Source organism: Mirounga angustirostris, unplaced genomic scaffold, assembly GCF_029215605.1.
Source record: "Mirounga angustirostris isolate CCGP_5_RB_7025 unplaced genomic scaffold, mMirAng1.0.hap1 SCAF_5, whole genome shotgun sequence".
NCBI classification, from domain to species: Eukaryota; Metazoa; Chordata; class Mammalia; order Carnivora; family Phocidae; genus Mirounga; species Mirounga angustirostris.
In genome coordinates this window covers 161,887,406-161,906,527 of record NW_026991713.1, presented here as the reverse complement: position 1 = coordinate 161,906,527, position 19,122 = coordinate 161,887,406, and the positions used below count along the sequence as shown (strand labels likewise).

The window sequence follows — 19,122 nt, the reverse complement described above, 5'->3', positions numbered from 1 at the left end:
CTGCGGGCCCCCCCAGTAGCCAGCCCAGAGAGGGGAAGCGGCTGGCCCAAGGTGGCACAGCCCAGGGGCATCACAGTTGGGATTCAGACCTCTGTCCAGAGGCCCCCACAAACCTTCCCACAGCCAGGGTCCCCATGGGCTCACTCCATCCCCTTCCCGTCTCCCTGAGACGTGAAAAGGAACAGCAGGGACTTCTCACGGCTCCTGGAGGCAGGCCCCGCAGGGCAGGGTCCGTGGGGGGCCGCCCCACGTCCAGAAAGGAGGGAGGCTGTCATCGTGTGCACACGTGCGTCTTGCCTCCGTGCCCACGGGCACCTGCTCCCGCACATGGACACACCCGTGAGCTCCCGGGGCCACACACGCGCACCAGGCGTCAACCAGGCTCAGGGGCCCCATCTGGGGGCCCAAAGGTCGCAGGCCTCTTTACCCCACGGCCCAGGTGAGTCCAGCTCTGGATCTGGCCGAATGGCTCTGGACGGCCGGTCAGCCTCACTGGCTGGCCGGGGGCCCGGGTCCCTCGGTCGGCGGGGCCGTGACCACCCACTGGCGGAGGTAGCTCCTGGGGGGCCCCTCGTCCCGGGGGCTGGTGAAGTCACACTCCACAGGGCTGCCGCAGTCAGAGCCTGCGAAGCCACTGTCAAAAGTGTCCATGTCCAGGCCGGCGGGAGGCGAGCCCGTTTCGCTGTCAGACGCCCCTCTGGGGGGCCCGCCACTCCACGGCGGGCCTGGGGTCCAACCTGCCTCATCTTCAAGGGGCAGCTTTAGCTGGTCAAGGAGGCTGCCAGGAGGGCCTCCCGGCCCGGCAAGGCCACCAGTCGAGACGCAGCCACAGGAGAGGACTGTGGTCCCGGTGTCCAAGAGCGGGTCCTCAGTGCCTGAGCCGGGCTCCAGGCTGGTGTCCAAGTTCAGGGCTGGGTAGCCGTCATCCCCACAGGTGCAGGACCAGGCACACAGCCCCTCCATGTCTGCTACGGTCACCGTGTTGATGGACAGTACGCTGTATACTTGGTCCTTCTCCTGGCTATAAGCCGAGCCACCCAAGCTGCCGGCGATGGCAGGGGCTGGGCCCCAAGAGTCCGGCTCAGGCCCCTCGTCGGCTTCCACCAGGTCGGTGGGCTCCGGCAGAGGCATGGGCTGCGGCCCCTTGGCGGCGCTCTGCGGTGGGCAAAGGTTGAACATCTCCAGGGATGAAAGCACCTCGGGGCTCTGGGGTCCCAGCTCCAGGCTGGAGGCAGTGAAGGGTGCACCCACCCATTTCTGTGTGAGAGGAAAGGGAGACAGTCATGACAGGACGGGGGCAAGGAGGGCATGGACAGACAGACATAGAGCCAGACAGAGCCAGCAAGAGACAGAGACATGAGAGGATAAAGAGAGCACCAGGGGTCAGAGCCATGGTGCGCCCCTATCCGGGGGCCTTCCTCACCACTGTCCCTTCCTCCCTGGGCCTCAGTTTCCCCACCTGCAGGAGGGAGCCGCTGCCCTCAGTAGCCTGCCAGACAATCAGTGCTCGGGGGCCTGGGGTCTTCATAGGGCCTGGGTAGCAGGCGCCAAGATTGCTGAGTTGTAGGGACATGGGGGCGGGAGGGCCTGAGGTCTGGGCGACAGAGCCGCCACCCGGTCCCCTGTTTCATTTCCTCCGGGACACTTCTTGAAAACGAACATTCTCCTGTTGGTGTCCCCACTGGAGTGGACACTTGGCCAGGGCAGACGCCTCGATTCTTCTGGTCCCAGCTGTGTTCCCGGAGGCTCACACACTGCCTCGCATACAGTCGGTGCCCAATAAATGTGTATTAACTAAATGAACACGTGGAGGGAATTGGTGACAAGCCCCTGGGAAAGGCCTCTGTGTGCTTGGTGGGTAAGGGATGTGGAACGATGACGGACCGAGGCAGCGCCCCCAAGCTCTGAGCATCCCTCACCCTGCCCTCACTAGCCTGGGGTCACACTGATGACACAGGGTCTCCATCCGAGTGGCAGTGAAAACCCCTGAGAACCAGAATCTCCCAGTTTTGAGGCTGCTGCCTCAGAAAACATCTCAGGCCCCGGGTGAGACGCCCCCCATCTGCCAGTAGCACCCACTGCCCAGAGCTGTGGTGAGGAGTCGTTGCATTCACATCGCGGAAGCTCCTTGCAGAGCGCCGGGCACATGTGAGTATAGGGGGAGTAAACACCGAATAGGTGTGGTATCTGAGCTTCAGGGAAGGTACAGAGGAAGGAGGAAGGTCTCTCTCCCCGCCGGGGGTGGGGGTGGGAGTCCAGGCTGCTCCCCTGCCTCACGAAAGCCGCTTCCCCACTCGGAGCCTCGGTCTCCCCAGGGGTGCCCTGTGGACGATGGAGCACCCCCCATCCCCACCCAGGGGCCGCGATCAGGATGGAAGGGGCAGGGGGTAGAGGGCGCTCAGTGCAGCGCCAGGCAGACAGCAGGAGCTCAGCCAGTGCTCTGGTCCACGTTTCCTGACATCCAGGCTCAGCGGGAGTGGGCGGGCTGCACCCCCAAGTCACCACATCCTCTCTGCGGCGGGCCCTCCCACGCGGGGTGGGTGTTGAGCGGTAAATGGGCACAGACAACCGTGGGCGCCGGCGGGTGACGGGTGGTTGGGGCTTGGCGGGGGGTTGGTGTATTTGGCAGGTGGGGCCAGACCCTTCCCAGAACCTGCTCCGTCTCGGGGGCTTCTGATAAAGAAGCAGGAGACCCGTTTGTGACTCAAGGAACCACCGGGCTCACCCCTTCCCCCAGCCTGGCTCCTGGGTTGGGAGATGCTGCCCGATTTTCTGTCATTCTTATACCAGTTCCGCCCCACCCGAATTATTTCCTGCACTCTGCAGATGCAGAGACCGGGGCCTGGCTGGGGCCCGGGCGCTCTGGGCCTGCAGGGTGGAGCTGGGGTCCTGGGGCGCAGGTGGAGGTAAGCTCCCAGAGGGTAAGAGGCTCCGCAGGGTTTGTCACGGGCTGAAGGGCACTCACCTTGAAGTCTCCACTGTGGCCCACATAGAGGGGCTGGAAGAACTTCTGTGGGTTGGGCACCTGCCCCCACACCTTCTTCCACAGCCTGGGAGGGCAGAGACGAGGTAAGCCCTCACCATTCCCCAGAGGGCAGCCTGGCCTCCCACTCAGGGGCTCCCCAACTTTGTCCTGCAGGACACTCAGCCCCCTCCCCAAAGCACACGCACGCACCTCCCTTCCACCTCTCTACCCCGGGCCTCAACTTCCACATCTGTAAAATGGGGGCAGCAAGTCTCATGCAGGTGCCCGGAGTTTAAGCGCTTGGCTGCCTATTCTGTGCCTGGCAAATGCTGCCCCTTCTGAGCCTCAGTTTCCTCCTCCACCACCAGGGATGAGCAAAGGGCCGGTTCCACAGGGGTGTGGGGAGCCCCAGCACCCCAGCACCCAGAGAGCGCTCCGTGATCTTCATTATTATTCGCATCGCGCTCTCTCCCCCTCCAGCTTCTCTGCCTCCATCTCTGTCAAAGCCTCTGGATGCAGATGAACACATCGAGCCGGGTGTCCGGATCCCCCCAACCCTTGCCCAGGGCTCAGCAAACCCTGGTTGGAGCAGAAGGGAAGGGGGTGGGGTGGATTATCCCCCATGACCTGGCGGCCCTGCGTGCCCCTCCGGGATGCAAAGCATAAACGTCACCGGACAAGATCATAGCCTAGGTCACTGTCATGAGCACTGGGGCAGACTCCACCTCAGAGCTGTGCGGCTTTGGGCAAGTTCTTTGCCAGGTCTGTGCTTCCCTGCTTTTGCCCCATTTGTCCAGGGGAGGTAAGTCCCGAATGGCAAGCTCCTAAGGCTTGAAGGTGAAGGTGAGGTGGGCGCGCTGCACGGTGCCCAGTGAACAGGAGCTGTTTCTCATCACCATCATTGTCATGACCACTGTCGCGATGACAGGCTGTGTCCCCCAACCCTGGGTGGTTATAGAGGGGCTTTGGCCCAGGCTGACCCCCTCCCCCTGCCTCCCTGAATCCCTGGCCTTACCTCCAAGGCAGGTGGATCTTCAGGCCTAAGAAGACGAGGATGGGGAGGAGATAGAGCAGGTAAATGTGCCAGCCTCCCTTTATCTCTGGGAAGGAAGCAAACACTGGGTAAAGTGGAGCCCACCTCTCCCAGAGGCCATGTGGGGCGGGTGTGGGGGGCAATGGGTCTGGGCTGGTGTGGAGGGCATGGGAAGGCCGCAGGGGCCTGGAAGTGGGGCGGTCTGGGATTCTGCTCCCACCCCCACCCCAGGCAAGCCACTTCATCTCACTGGGCCTCTGTGTTCCCATCTGCAAAATGGGGATAATAATTCCCACTGCAAGGAGTTATGAAGAGCACCAAGCGCCCTGCCAGGAGCCACACCTACCTTCCGGCTGGGTGTGAAAGGTGACCGGGTCACTCCACTCGCTCCAGGTCCCCTGGAAGGAGGAGCCGGGCTGGGGCCCTGCGCGGATCTGCACCTCATAGCTCGAGTTACTCTGGAACTCCAAGGCAAGGAGAGACACGCTCCTCGAGTCCACCGAGATCAGCTTTCTCCGGACACCCTGCCAGCACACAGGGAGGATGCACCGGGTCAGGCTCAGCCAGGCCAGCCCCGGCCTCCAGCAGAAGCACCCTTTCCCAGCCGCCCCGAGAGGGGCTGAGGGTCTCCTGCAAAGGCCCCGCTCCCTCCACAAGACCAGGCTCAGCTTGCGTCCCGTCCACTCCGGTGGGGGCGGCACAGAGCCACGGGCACTGCCTAGACCTTGTTTCTCTCTGACCCCAGCTCTCCCCTCACAGTCCTGGCAGGGGACCCTCCCGGCGAGGCCTGGGACCAGCCCAGGAGTAGCAGTGGCCCCTCTTTAACCAGAATCTTTAACCAGCAGCCTTCCAGACAGTGGTCACTTTTGGAATTGTTCCATAGTGGGCCTTCTCAACAGCAGGCATTTCTGTAAGTCTTGGACCACAGGCCTCTCAGCAACGGATATCTCTGGAAGCCCTCCACGGGGGACATTCCAAACAACCACATGTATGAAATTCTTCGACTGGGACCTCTCTGAAGGATGGATCATTCTAGAAGGCTTCAGCCGTGACTGTTCTGAATAGTGGGCCCTTTGGGAACTCTCCAACGCTCTAAACAAGGATACTTCTAGAAGTCTTCACCTTGGAAACAATCGTCCCTCTAACACTGGACTGTCTTGGTTATTGAACTTCTGGAGCTCTTCACCTGTGGCCATTCTAAGCCAAGGGGGAAGGCTCCAGCTGGCCCCATTTCTGAAACTTCCTCTGCTGTGACTATACTAGACTCTGGGAGGAAAACGGAGGATGTGCTACCCTCTTCCTCTCTGGCATGCTGATCGAGGAACCAGGGGCATGAAGGAAAGAATTTTGAGGGGCCTCCCACCCCAGGGAGAAATGAGGGGGGGCAGCACGGGGTGGGAGGGCGGAGGGGAGAGCTTCCAGCCTCGGTGGGTCCTTGGTTCCATTCTTGGCTGTGAGTCACCAGCTCACCTGTCGCTCAAAACCCCCTCCCCACCACCAGTGCGCCCCAGATGCTCAGCACGGCGCCTCCCCTCCCTCCTTCCCCCAAGTCTCTGCAAGCCTCACCAGAGCCTCGGGGCCTCCCTGCTTCCTGTATTGCAGCTCATACTGCAGCTTGCCCTTCAGCGTGAAGAAATCGTAATTGGAGCTCCAGGAGATGTTATAATGCCCCAAGAAGGTCACGGTCACGTTGAAAGGGGGGGACGGCTTGACTTGAAGGGAAAAGCCAGAAAGATAAGAAAGGGGTGAGATTGGGCTGCAGCTGAGAAGGATGTGGTGGCAGGAAGTTCTCTACACCCGACCCAGTGTTGGTGGTGGGTCGGGATCTGTACCCCCGTGGGACTCTGGGCGAGGCAACCCCTGTCTCTGGGCCTCAGTTTGTGCATCCGAGAAATGAGAAGTTCAGACCACATTGGAGCTGCAGCCGCAGGGGTGGGAGGGTAACAGAAGTGGGCGAAGCAGGTTTGGGGTCTGAGGACATGTAAGCAGGATGCCACACTCAGGCTGGGCAGGGCTGCAGACCAGGGTGGCCAGAGAACAGCCTGGAATCCCACATGGGGGAAAGCTCTCTCCAACATTAAAGTTTGTTACTAATCCGGGCGCCTGGGTGGCTCAGTCGGTTAAGTGTCTGCCTTTGGCTCAGGTCATGATCCTGGGGTCCTGGGATCGAGCCCCCTGTCTGGCTCTCTGCTCAGCGGGGAGTCTGCTTCTCCCCTTTCCCCAGCCTCTGCCCCCCCATCCCCCCCGCCCCCGCCCATGCCTCTCTCTCTCTCAATCTCTCTCGTGCATGCACACGCTCTCTCAAATATATAAATTAAAAATCCTAAAAAAAGAATAAAGTTAGCTCCTAATCCAAAAACTTGCTAAGCGACGTGTGGGCCAGAGGAACCAGTTCTGCGTTTCTGTTCTAAACGATGACATCATTTTCTTTTAGCTGCAGCTTCCCAGAGAAGCCAGACTCTGATTAGCATTAATGCTAATGAGATATCATTAATATTCATTAATGCTAATGGCGAAAGCGAACAGTACCGAGCTCCTGCCGGGCTGTCTGCAGAGCAGTCTGACCCTCCTCAGTGGCCCTGCGTTCCAAGACTTCTGGAAAGTGCAAGGGCAGAGGCCTGAGTCACAGCACCACACCCTCCTGGGTGCTTCCCAGGCAAAGGTCAAAGCCGGGCCTCCCATTCTGCTCCATCCCAAATTTGTTTCATGAAAGTGAGCGGGATACAACACGGTTAGATGCCTTCATTTCTTCTCTTGTAAAACGGTACCAGCTCCCCAGCTCCTCTTTCATGGGGTGACAATTCTCGGGGACCAAACTCAGTAGCAGAAGGAGGTCCCTTCCGGGAGAGAGAAGCCAGAAGCTCCTATCCCCCGGCTCCCTTCTTCTCTTCCACCTTATTTGCCAACATCTAACATTTTCTGCATTTCCCTGTGTGATCCTGTTCACCATCCGCCCCTTTTCTGGGATCTGAGCTGCTTGGGGCCGGGGTTTTGTTCTCTTGGGTCAACGTTGTGCCCACGGCTCCCAGGACAGAACAGGTGCACAGAGGCCCTGGAGAAATACTTATTAAATCAACAAACGAAGCTTTCAGGGGTTGCAAAAAGGAACTCTAAAGCTGCTTACTTCTCTGCTCGAGTTGGGAGAAGGTGCACATTCCCGGGGCCCCATCGAGGGCTTTTCTGTCTTTGAGCCATGGGTCCATTTGGACTGGACTCGTTCTTAAACCCTCTTCCGTCTTCCCCAGGCCGGGTGGAGCTCTCCACTTCCCTGTGTGGCATGGGCTGGGTGGCGTGGACTGATTCAGGGAGGGATTCGGATGTTTGCGGAGCCTGGTGCCCAGGAGGAGGAAAGGGCCGGAGTGGGCGGGGAGCCGAATGCCACCTTCTGCCACATCTGGGCACAGGTGGGCCTCAGACCCTGGCAGGGAGGGCTGGAGGGAGGGGTCGGAGGGAACCGTGACTTGGAGTCCCCTGCAAGGCAAAGCAGCTCCTTCTCTGCCCTGCACTCTGCTCTGCAGGGGAGGGGTGGGGATGCTGCCCACCCCAGCTCCCCCAGAGGCAGGAAGGTGGCCCTGCTCCATAAGCTTGCCATGCCTGGGTCCAGATGACCAAGTGAGCATGTGTGTGCATGCGTGTGCATGCGTGTGCACGCATCAGCATGTGTCTGAGAGAGAGCGTGAGCATCATCTGTCCAAGCTGTCCAGGCCAGGAGTTGTTGGTAAGACATCTGTGCATCTGAGGGGGGATTTAGAGTGTGTGGGTGCATGTGTATGAGTCTGGGTGTGTCTGGGTATACGTGAAGCTCTGTGCACGCCCTCTGTTTGCAAAGTGGCGTAAACCTGGACCCCCAGAGTGTGAATGACAGATGTCCTCTTATCTTCTTGCCCCACTGTGGGAATCTGGGGATACGCTCCCAGGCCGCAGGGTCTGAGCCTCCCCAAGGGCAGGTCTCTCTTCGAGGTCCGCTTACATGCCTCTGGGCACGGGCCTCTCACCCGCTCCCTGGACGTTCCCCTTTGGGGGCACACACACACTCACAGTTACCTCCTGTGCTCTTCCCTGCCCTGCCCTGGCTCTGGACCCAAAGAACAGCTGATTTCCCCAGCCAGGCCTCCTCCCTTCCTCCAGGGTGGAGGGAAACTCTGGGCCTCGGAGCTAATAAACAGGAGAAATCTCAGGGAAGCCTTTCTCCTGTGACACGGCCTCCCCCGCTTGCCTCAAAATGGGGGCAGAAGCCCAGAAGGGCCCTCACTCGACAAACAGTGAGCCAGTCTGGGGTCACAGAGGGGCAGGTCCTGGGCCCCGGTCCAGCTCCGTTTCAGGCCTCAGCTGCCTCTCTTTGGTTAAGGCCCAAACCTAGGTATCAACCCATCACGCCTTGGTTGCGCTTCTACGGAACAAACTCGAAGGAGAAATGAGCTCCTAGGACAGGTCAGTTTTGATGATGGCGGCGAGCCAGCCCGCGGCGCATGGGGCTCAGCCCTGGCCTGGGTTCTCCTCTGCTCTGGGGTCCCCGGGAATACTCACTGCTCTTAGCCAGGACGAAGCAGCCACACTCCTGGGAGGACCTGCCGGACTGGTCTGTGATGTTGACACTGAAAATGTCGTCGGCCATGAAGTGAAACACATCCATGTGGCATGTGTACTCTGCGTGCGTGGCATTGTGGGAGGACCGGTGGAGGCTGCAGGAGGTGACCTCATCCTCCAGCTCTCCATATGGGTCTTGCCTTCAAGGACAGAGCAGCCAGTCATGCCTGGAGGCCGGTGGGACTCCGTGCACACGGCCAGAAGCTCGGGGCTGGGGGGGGATTTGAGGTGGGGCTGGGGGGGGGATTTGAGTTGAGGCTGGGGCGGGGGTCACCTGGTCCACCAACACTTTCCCAGGGAAGGTGTTCCCTCCCACAAAGCATCCCTGATGGGTTGCGTCCGGGCTTGGCTTGTGGGCCTCCAAGGAACGAGGAACTCACCACCTCACACAGGGCAACAACTTGCAACTTTGGAAATTTGGGCCATTCTTGCCTAGACTGAGTCTAAGTCTGTCCCTGCCAATCCCATCAGCTGGATCACGGTCCTATAGGAAGGATGCTAAGCACCTCAGGTCTCCTTCCTGCCCTCCTTCCACCCAACATCCACGGGATACCCAGTGAGTACCTGGGCTGAAGGCCAAGGTAAGAACCAAATGAACCTCATCCCCTGCTCTGGCTGAAATTCCAGGGAGGCTTTTGGTATGGGGTTGGGAGCACTGCTCTGGTCTTTTTACTCCCACTAGGCATTAAGTGATGGGTTTTTAAGTATGTATAGGAGTTCAACAGATATTTATTTCCCTACCTACACCTTCAGGCTCTGAACATGACTACCCTTCAAGGCCAGTATGGATGTGTAGACTCTGTTCTCTGCTAAATATTTGTTAGAATAGAAACTTCTGCTCAGGGGCGCCTGGGTGGCTCAGTTGGTTAAGCGACTGCCTTCGGCTTGGGTCATGATCCCAGGGTCCTGGGATCGAGCCCCGCATCGGGCTCCCTGCTCCAAGGGAGGCCTGCTTCTCCCTCTCCCACTTCCCCTGCTTGTGTTCCCTCTCTCGCTGTGTCTCTCTCTGTCAAGTAAATAAATAAAATCTTTAAAAAAAAAAAAAAAAAAAAGAAACTTCTGCTCAGTCAATGCAAGTCTCTTGCACAGGAGCCAGGGGGGCCTTTAAAAAACCCCTGTCGCTCCCATGCCTAAAATCCTCCAGTGACTTCTCACCACCCATACAGGGCAATCTGGCCTCGGCCTCCTGCTCACCCCTGCTTGTATTCTCCCTCACACTGACTCACTCCACTCTGGCCACACTGACTTCCTCGCTATTCCTCAAACTCACCAGTTCTTCCCCACCTCAGGGCCTTTGCATGGGCAGTGCCCTCTCCCTGGAATGCTCACTGGCTGCCTCCTCCTCAAACAGAGAGGCCTTCCCTGACTGCCCACCCCCTTGTCACTCTCTCTGGACCCCGTGGCCCTGGTTCCTGTTCTTTATAGCACTCGCTGTCATCAGAAAGCTTCCTGATGGCTGCTTATGTGTTTATTGTCTATTTCCCCAGACACACCCTGCTGCAGAACTTCTGGGACCTCCTCAGTCTTGGGCTCTGCTGAACCCCCAGTACCTGCAAGTGTCTAGCAGGAGGTCAATAAATGTGTTCTGGATGAATGAATGTATGAATGAATTGAGGATGACAGATTTTCTTAATCCTGAGCAGCTTATGAACAAAGATTCTCTCCTTGAGCAAGCTCTGTTCAGGCTCCTCTGAGCACTTTCCTCGACGAGGCCCTGACCTTTGGGCTTCCATGTCATCTCTCCTGTCCTCCACCTCATCCCCCGGGTGACGTCTGACCAGCCTGGGCTGCCGTCAGCAAGAACCCTGTGACGTCATGTAGCCAGAACCCACCCCCTTTCCCCTTGATGTGGCCTCTTGGTAATTTTCCATCCACTGACCCCACCCTGCTCCTTGGCTCTAAATCTCCCCTTTTCCTTGTATTTGGGGTTGAGCCCGATCTCTCCCCCGACTGCAAAGCCCCATATGCAGGGTCCCTGCGCCTCTGGCAGTGGTCTTGAGCCAAGCCTCCTCTCACCGTTCTTTAACAATGTGGACTAATAGGGGCCTGTGGATTTTGGAATCAGGCTGCCTGTTTGAATCCCAGCTCCACCATTCACCGACTCTTGGTTTCGGCTCAGGCCATGATCTCGGGGTCGTGGGATCGAGCCCCGGTTTGGGCTCCGTGCTCAGCACGGAGTCTGCTTGGGGTTCTTTCCCTCTGCCCCTCTCTCCCCTCCTCTCTAAAATGAATAAATAAATCCTTAAAAAAAGCCCCACACAGTTAGGGCTGTGTGGGCAAGAGAGTATGGCCTTTGGAGGCGGACGGAACCGCCCCGTGGCCTCTCAGCTGCACGCTCTGGACGAGCCCCGTGAGCCCCGCGTGGCCGTCTGTAAGGTGGCCGGGCGATTCCCCGCTAACGAACCATCTTTCTTGGGGCAAAACCGAAATAAAAGAGCCAGAGTTGGTGACCTTGCTGAGAGAACCCTCAGGAAGTGGACCTATTATATTGATTGTTAAACTATCTGCAGGGCACACAGTAGGTCCCCCTCGGTCTGTGGTCCCCAGCGGCCCTGCTTCACCCCAGCCCTCCTGTGGCTACCCTGAGTAGCATCCCCAGGGCTGCTGAGGTCCGGCCACTTACCAGGTGAGGGTGAGCGTGCCGGGCTGGAGGGTCCTTGTCTCTAGGGTGCAGGTGACTGTTTGTAAGTAATCGGTGTAGCAGACGAGGTCTAGGCAACCCCAGGCTGGAAGATTAGGGGAGACAGAGGCTGTCATGGGGGGCAAGGCTGTCCAGAGCTTGCGTGGTGCCTCCCCCCTTTGCCCCCTCAAGGGCTGGAGGCTGACTGGAGGCACGGGTCCCCAGGGCCAGGACAAATATGGCAACGCACAGGGCCTCTAAGATGTGGGCTTGGGGAAGGGGGGTCCCTGCCACCTGAGTATTCTTTATGTGACCCCTGAGTCTCAAGGCTGGCTATTGAGACAGGATGCTCCACATGTGAATTGTAATGATTCACAGCAGCTGGGACACAGACCTCAGGGAGGCCGGAAGTACGTCAAGGGAGGAGGAAAACAACCCAAACCAAGAAGTCCTCGAAAACTTTTGACGGAATGTCCGTATTAGCCTACTGGCCAAACCGCCACCACGACCACTGCCGCCAAGTGACACAAGGACTGCTCACTCAGGCTGTTTTGTCGGGAGACTTCATGCTCTCCCACCCCCAACGTTAATGGCTCCCCTTTGTTCTAAAATTATAGGTGCAACCATAATCGAAATTTCCATGCAACCATAATCGAAATTTCCATGCAACCATAATCTAAATTTGCAACAAAATAAATATAGTAAGTTTGCGCTGAGTTTTGTTCTGTAAGATTAAGTACCAACACTGCTATTTCTCCCCCGCCTACCCTCCAACTATTTACCAGTAACTCGTTCCCCTTTTTAAGTGGATTCATTCTTAGTGGCTCTTTCCTATTTTTCCTCGACTAATGAAGACCCAAGGGGTGGTGGTGTGTTCCCTGCCTGGCCCTCACTTTAGGTCAGAAGCTGGATTCGGAGCCAAGAAGACTGTTGTTGGAAGCACCCTTAGCTGGCTGCCATCGCCATTTTATAGACAAGGACCCAGAGGCTCTGAGACTGGACCACACCTCCTGTCTCTCTGCGTCTGGGCTGCTGAGATTCTCACCTGGGAAAGAAAAGTCTCATCTGTGCTATTGTTGCACACGGAGCAGACATCACTAATCGATCACAGCACTCTCTCCCTCGGGTGACCCTCAGAATCCCCCTCAACACAGGTGGCCCAGCAGCCACCACCAAGGGATCTGAGCTGTGGCAGTGAGTCCTGCGCTAGGAGGAGCCTTCCCCCAGGGAGGAGCACGGGGTCTGCCGGTGGGCATAGGAGGCCAGTGAAGGCACTTGGTGGAGAAAAGAGGACTGATTTTGGTGGGGCCTAAGCCTGGGGCTGCGGGAGCCAGCATGTGGCTATGTATTCTCCCAGTTTATACCCTGGTTGTTCTAGCTCAGGGTTCTAGAACTTGGGGGAGGAGCTACCGTTCCTAGCTAGGCTCAAGGTCACCAAGGGCTTGACAAGGTTAGTCCCAATCTTGAACTGGAACACTGCGGAGGGGACAGCAGCCCCTGAGCTAGCATGGATGTGGCACAAAGGACCCAGTCCCCTGGTCTGTAGCCCAACCCCCGGGCAGACAGCCCCGGGGCCTCCCTCGTCCAGGGTTATCAGAACATGCAAGAGGCCCTGAGAGGCCAGAACGGTGGACACGTGACTCACGACTGCTCCGAGGCCCTCGTTGTAAGCTGGGGACACTGGCCCCTTGGAGGGCAGGGGGGATATGTGGGTGCATCAGGGACTTGGTATTTGTGCTCATGGGATGTGTGTGGCGCCCTGGCGGGTGACCCAGGACGGAGTGCTGGTCACTCAGAAGGGGAAAATAAAAGAGCCAGACATCTGTTTCCTGAAGAAGCTATTTGAGGTTCTGGGTCTTTCGGTAAAAACCAGAGAGAAATGCAGAATCAGCAGAGCAGAGGCTGAGGGACCCCTGCCTCCAGTCCAACCCCCATTTGAGCCTGTATGCTGCATCCCCGCCTCCTCTGGGAAGGCCTCCCTGATCTCTGAGCCCAAATCTAACTCTTGGCTTTTCCCAGCTCTGGTCACTAGCTTCTCTCCCTCTGACTGCAACATCCTTTGGCCCCCTGGGGGTGCCTTCCAAGGTTTGGCTACCTCTCTTCCCCCTCCCTTTCTCCACCTCCTTTCCTCCTGCCCACCCCCAGCTGGGGACCATCAGTGTCTGCTGAGGATTCTGTGATTGTTGATAAACATCTCCTAGGAGAGTCATTGCACAAAGAGAAATTGAGGTTAGACCAAAAGCAGGACTTCCTCCCTCTGAGGGTTGGGAGCCAGCCAAGTCAGAGAGCTGTGGACAGAGAATCAAGTTTCTTGTCCCTGCAGTGAGATATGAAGACCTCAGCTGGTGGTCTGGTCCCTGTGGGATTCACATGAGCCATAGGGCTCTCTGGAGGGACAGGTTCTAGTTGACGGAGAGCTGGCTAGGCCAGCCCAAGTGAGCAGATGCCACAGACTCTGGCCTCTAGCCGTGCCCTGGAGCCTATGGACCAGCTTGGCCCTCCCCACCTGCAGACCTTGGGGCAGATACTCACCACCCTGGAGCATTAGCAGGAGCAGAGCGACCGCTGAGCCACAAGGCATGCTGACTCTCAGGATCCTGGAAGAGACTTAGAGTGAGAGGGTGCACCTGGGCCTGGGGACCAAGGGACACTGAACAGCATCCCTCTGGTCCTCCCTTGGAAGACTTACTTCAGATTCTCAGAAAAATAAGAGTTGGAGGAGCCCGTGGAGGGTCCCAAGGATTCCTGCCCCTTAGAAGTGGCTGACTCGCCCCTTGGACCCCATTTCTCCCACCTTCTTCCTGTCCCCTAACACAGTCCCAAATGAGAGGTGATTTATTTTATTTTATTTTTTTAAAGATTTTATTTATTTATTTGACAGAGAGAGACACAGTGAGAGCAGGAACACAAGCAGGGGGAGTGGGAGAGGGAGAAACAGGCTTCCCACCGAGCAGGGAGCCCGATGTGGGACTCGATCCCAGGACCCTGGGATCATGACCTGAGCTGAAGGCAGACGGTTAATGACTGAGCCACCCAGATGCCCCTGAGAGGTGAATTTAGAGGGAGGCTCCTAGCTAGCTGCTCTCCTGCCCCTGGAAGCCTAAGGATGTAGCGCTATGCGTGAGAGTAAACGTGGGCATTTATCCACCTGAAAAAGAGAGAGGCAGGGAGGCAGGGAGGCAGGGAGGGGAAGTTGGTTGGAAAGCGGTATTTGACAAGCAGAAATCTTGAGTCCTTCTTTCCATAAAACACCCTTGTTGACGTTAGCCCAATAGATTGGCTTCTTACTGAATAACAGATCCAAAGTTAGCCCACAAAGAAGACCCCTACTGGATACCTAAGATAAGGTTAGCCCGATAACAAGGCTCCTTACTCAGTCACAGAGCCCAGGTTAGCGAGTGCACTGGAAAGCATCCGGAGAACCCAGGCCGGACCCCATGGAGGTGAGCCTGACTCCCTGATCTGGATGAGATGCAGGAGATGCCTCTTTGGAGAACGGCATGGACCTCCCCAGGGGGAGCAGACGCTGGTGCCTTTGGCAAAGGAGTGACCCACCAGGCTGGCAATGCCCACAGCACCCCCAGCTCTATGTCTGCTTGGGGAGGTGCCAGCCAGAGGCTGGGTGGGTAAGGGGGCATCCACCTGTCCAGGCTGAGGAGCCCCACCCAGACTGGCCCCTGGTTACAGGATTGTAACAGGAACTGGAGCCTAGAGGGATGCCCCATGCAGGAACAAAGTTGCAGGCATGACTTCTTCCAGACACCATCTCTGAGCCCACAATGGGAAGACCCCCCCATCCCTGGGTTCCCCCAGACCCTACTCTGGCCCCACTGAGAACTCCTTCTGAGTTCCCTAATAAGTCACCCAGCAAACAGTGGCAACGCACCCTGAGAGGTCAGGTCACCAGCTGTGTTGCTCTGGGCCGGTCACTCCCCCTGTCTGAGCCCTGTAGAGAGAGTAAAGCTTGCTTCCCAGATTCTTGTAAGAATTCAAGGAAGCATTTTGCAGAAAACCCTGGGCATGGCCCCTGACACGTAAACACTCAACAAACAGCTGTGACGGATAGAGAATTTAGAGCATCAGAAGTAGAGGGGCCCCAGAATGATCTAGCCAAGAGGTCCCTAAATTTCTCACTTTCAAAATGTTGGCCATATTTGTAGATCGTGTGTGCTATCATTTATTTAATGTTTTCTATAAATGAGCTTATTTAAAAAATCCAGCTCCAGCCTCATCCTAAGCAATAATATTCATAGTTGTATATTTTTTCTCCAGTACATCTTAAAATGAATAACATCGCTATTAAAACAATGTTGGGTCAACAACCTTTTAAATCTCCTTTAAGGAACACTGATCTTGCTTGGCCCAAGGCCTGCAGGAGCCCTCTTATCACACTTACCCATCATGGGAGGTGGGGTTCCTATCTGCCCCTCACTGGCAGGTCCACACCTCTGACCCCAGTACCAGGCCTGGCATAGCTCTGTCTATGTCACTCCCCAGAGGCTCCCCAGAGGCTCCATCTGGACCACAGGATAAATCACCAACTCCCTTGCCCAGATTCAAGGCTCTTCATCCTTCCAAATTCCTCAGCTCTGCACATATGACACACAGGTGCCTGGGGATAGAGGGGATGCACCTGACCCAGACCTGGCCAAGACAGCATCCCACCTGCCTGGCCGCATTGAATGGATCAGGGATGGACACCAACCCAAGCAAGGAGAATGAGAGCAGTCTGGGGATTTTCCTAGAACTCTAGTAAAGAGGTACTTTTTTGGCTCCCTGCTGGAAGCTGGCAGCCATCTTTGTCACTTCTCAGGGAGGGCCTGCTTGAAATTTTCTCAAAAGCTGAGAAATATGGACCCAGAGTCCCCATGGCATTATTTGAGGACCTGGATCCAGCCGTATCTGATGTCCACACTTGGACTTTTCCTTTACATAAACCCCGCCCCCCCCAAAACCACCCACCCTATTTTGCTCAACCATGTGAATTATGTTTCTGTTGCTTGCTACCAAAGATAACTGATACAGTGGAATAGAGCAAAGGGCCCAGAACTGGAAGCCAGAGTAACTTGGAGCAAAAAATAACAAAAATTTTTTTCTGGTATTTCTCTGACCCTGGTTATCATCTCTAAAATGGGGACAATCATGCTCACTGCACCTGGCAGTTAAAAGGGGTCAGTGGAAAGCAGATGTGACAGTGCTCTATGAACCGGAAAGTGCTATACAAGGGTGCTGGGTTCTTGCAGTTACTGGCCAGCTACTCTGAATTACTCAGCCTCCCCCTAGCACCTGAGGCCCCGTCATGCCTCTCCACCTTTGCACGAGGCAAATTCCTGTGCTGAGTCTTCTCCTTGAACACCTCCCCTCCTCCCATCCCTCTAAACTCAGTCTTCACGGCCCCCTTGCTCTGCCCTTGCATCCATGAAGCCATGTTGGAATGTTCCAGAACTCCTGCCACTTACGGCTTTCAAGGTTTTCACCGGTGCTATTATCTACTTGCTATTTATCTTTACCTTTCCTCCCAAGTTTACTCCAATAAACATGTCTCAAAAGAAAATATATCCCTACAATCAACAGGGAACTAGTATGAAATGGAGAGACTGTGTGTACTATGGTCGTTAGAACGCAGACTCCGGGCCAGCCTGCTTCAGCTCAAATCCCAGCACTGCCATTTACAGGCTGTGGGACCTCGGAGAAGTTTACTTAACCTTCCTGGGCCTCAGAGTCCTCATCTGTAAAATGGACATACTAGTAACAGTGCCCACCTCGGGGGTCCTTGGGAGAAGTAAATTAGTATTTGTAAAACATCAGGGACAGTGTCCAACATAATTGTAGATGTTATGTGTTTCTTAAACAAAACGATCGATTAACCGTAAAACTAAATAGGAGGCAAACAGAAGACAGTAATCGAATGTGAGTGAGATGCTATCTCCCGCTTAAAACTGAGAAGTTGGGAAATCCAGATTGCCTTCATTTAAAAGGGGGATTAAAGAGTATCAGGTTGTTTAAGGCAAACTAGCACCAAACTGAGATTTTCACTTGGCATCACAGTACTGAAAAAAGATTTAAAAAGGTCTAACTCTTTCATTATGGGGTGCAGAGATATTGAACATTGTCTAAAATCAGCCACGCAATTCGGGGAACAGCAGGCTTGAATGGTAAAGGCACCAAGTCGGAACTCCTCCCCGTCCCATTGTTCTCCCTGCCCCGAATCTGTCCCTTTGTCGGTCTTCACACTCAGGCTGACTCCAGAGGGCAACAGTACTTTCTTCCCAGGTGCACACCAAACCACCAGGTGTGCTTTCTGAGTGAAGGGCAGAGGGTATCCTAAGGGCCTTCCTGCTATGGGACCCCCTGTGGCACCACCTACCTCTGCAGTCTCCTATAAGGAGTGAAGGGCACCTGGCTTAGAGTCTACCAGCTCCCAGCTGTGTGTCCTTGGGCAAGTTCCTAACCCCTCCGATTCTCTGTGTTCTCATCTATACAGTGGGGGTCATGACTCTTTGCTGCGGGTTTGTTGGAAGCACTAAATACATCACTGCACGTGAAGCACTCCAGCACAGTCCTGGATGGAATGGGGCTGGGGAGAGGTGTTTATCTGCCAGGCTCCAGTGCCAAGAAATGATTTCAGGGGTTGTGGTTGTTCAGACTAAAAGCCAAATTTCAGGAGATTCCAGGGAAGTGAAGAAGCTTGGAGGTAGAGAGCCAGATTGAAGTAGGTGCTCCGGAGAGCACAAAGTGCTTAATTCACAGCCAACAAAGAAATGCAAATTAAAACCACAATGACACGCCATTTTAATTTTACTCGATTGGCAAAAACTAAAAGTCTGGCAACATCACATGTTGCTGAGGACATGGTGTAATGGGAACTCTGATTCACGGCTAGTGGAAATGTAAATTAGTGGTCTGGAAAATAGTTTGGCATGGTCTAATAAACTTGAGCAGGTGTTTGCATTAAGACCCGGCCATTTTACTCCTCTGTACACCACTGATGAAACCCTGGCATGTATGTACAAGAAGCATACCCTGAAATGTTTATAGCAGCATTGATTTTAATAGTGAGAATTGGAAACAACCTAAATATCCATCAACAAGAGAATGGAAAAATCAATTGTGGTGTAATCACTCAATGTGAAAATGAATCATAGTTTCACACAGCAAAGCAAATGATTCTCACAAACAAAATGCATAGTGAAAATAAAATAAAATAAGAACACATACATAGTAATATCATCTATGTCACATTTAACACTGTGTAAAATAGCTCTCTATATTGTTTAGGTGAACATACACGTGTCCTGGAAGTATAGAGAAATTTAAGGGGACAGTTAAAAAAATCAAAATTTTGAATAGAGTAGAAAAGGAAGGGATGTGATTGGGGGAGTAGTCAGGGTTCTCAACAGTTTGGTGAAACTGAGCAAAGCTACCATGGGTGTTGATTATATTATTTAATATACCTTTTTGTATGTCCAAACTATTTCATAAAATTTTAAATGTCAGTTAATCTATGTTTCTAAAATAAAATGTAAGGGGGACTTCCACTTCTGGCTATGGTGGAGTAGCTGGTATCAGACTGAACCCCCAACTAGTAGTTGAGAACAACTATGAAGCAGGAAAAAAAAAATAGAGGACACGAAAGAGCAATGAAGTTAGATGGTACTTGAGAGGCCAGGGTTCCAGAGAGAAGAAAATGCACTGAAATTCTGCATGCAATTTCCCCTCAAATCATGTGTCAAGTCATTGCAAATGCGTCTCATACCAAGAAACCTAGCAGAAAAAATCTGGCAATGGGCTTAAAAACTAAGAAAGAGATTTTGTAGTTTTACAACTGTGAGGGAAGAATTGAGTTCAAGCCCTGGCAAAGAAGATGGGACCTGGTAAATACCCAGTTATTCAAGAAGGGATATACCTTGGGAATAA

The 19,122-nt window shown here is 55.0% G+C and overlaps 1 protein-coding gene across 1 annotated transcript; it reads right to left on the bottom strand.

The window, feature by feature from the left end:
• Positions 1-359: 359 nt before the first annotated feature.
• IL21R (interleukin 21 receptor) lies at positions 360-13,786 on the bottom strand. Its single transcript, XM_045870776.2, has 8 exons — positions 13,738-13,786; positions 11,209-11,311; positions 8,526-8,725; positions 5,565-5,710; positions 4,345-4,522; positions 3,981-4,065; positions 2,966-3,050; positions 360-1,257 (listed from the first exon to the last, which is right to left on the bottom strand). The coding sequence occupies exons 1-8, from the start codon at positions 13,784-13,786 to the stop codon at positions 490-492; spliced, it is 1,614 nt and encodes a 537-aa protein (XP_045726732.1). The 3' UTR covers positions 360-489.
• Between the last annotated feature and the right edge of the window lie 5,336 nt (positions 13,787-19,122).

Excerpts from the sequence above, each read along its gene's own strand:
- IL21R (XM_045870776.2), bottom strand. The coding sequence starts at position 13,786 with ATGCCTTGTGGCTCAGCGGTCGCTCTGCTCCTGCTAATGCTCCAGGGT. Across the intron at positions 4,066-4,344 it reads CTTTCACACCCAGCCGGAAG|AGATAAAGGGAGGCTGGCAC; the intron begins GTAGGTGTGGCT and ends CTTCCTTCCCAG. Across the intron at positions 3,051-3,980 it reads AAGATCCACCTGCCTTGGAG|GCTGTGGAAGAAGGTGTGGG; the intron begins GTAAGGCCAGGG and ends CTGCCCTCCCAG.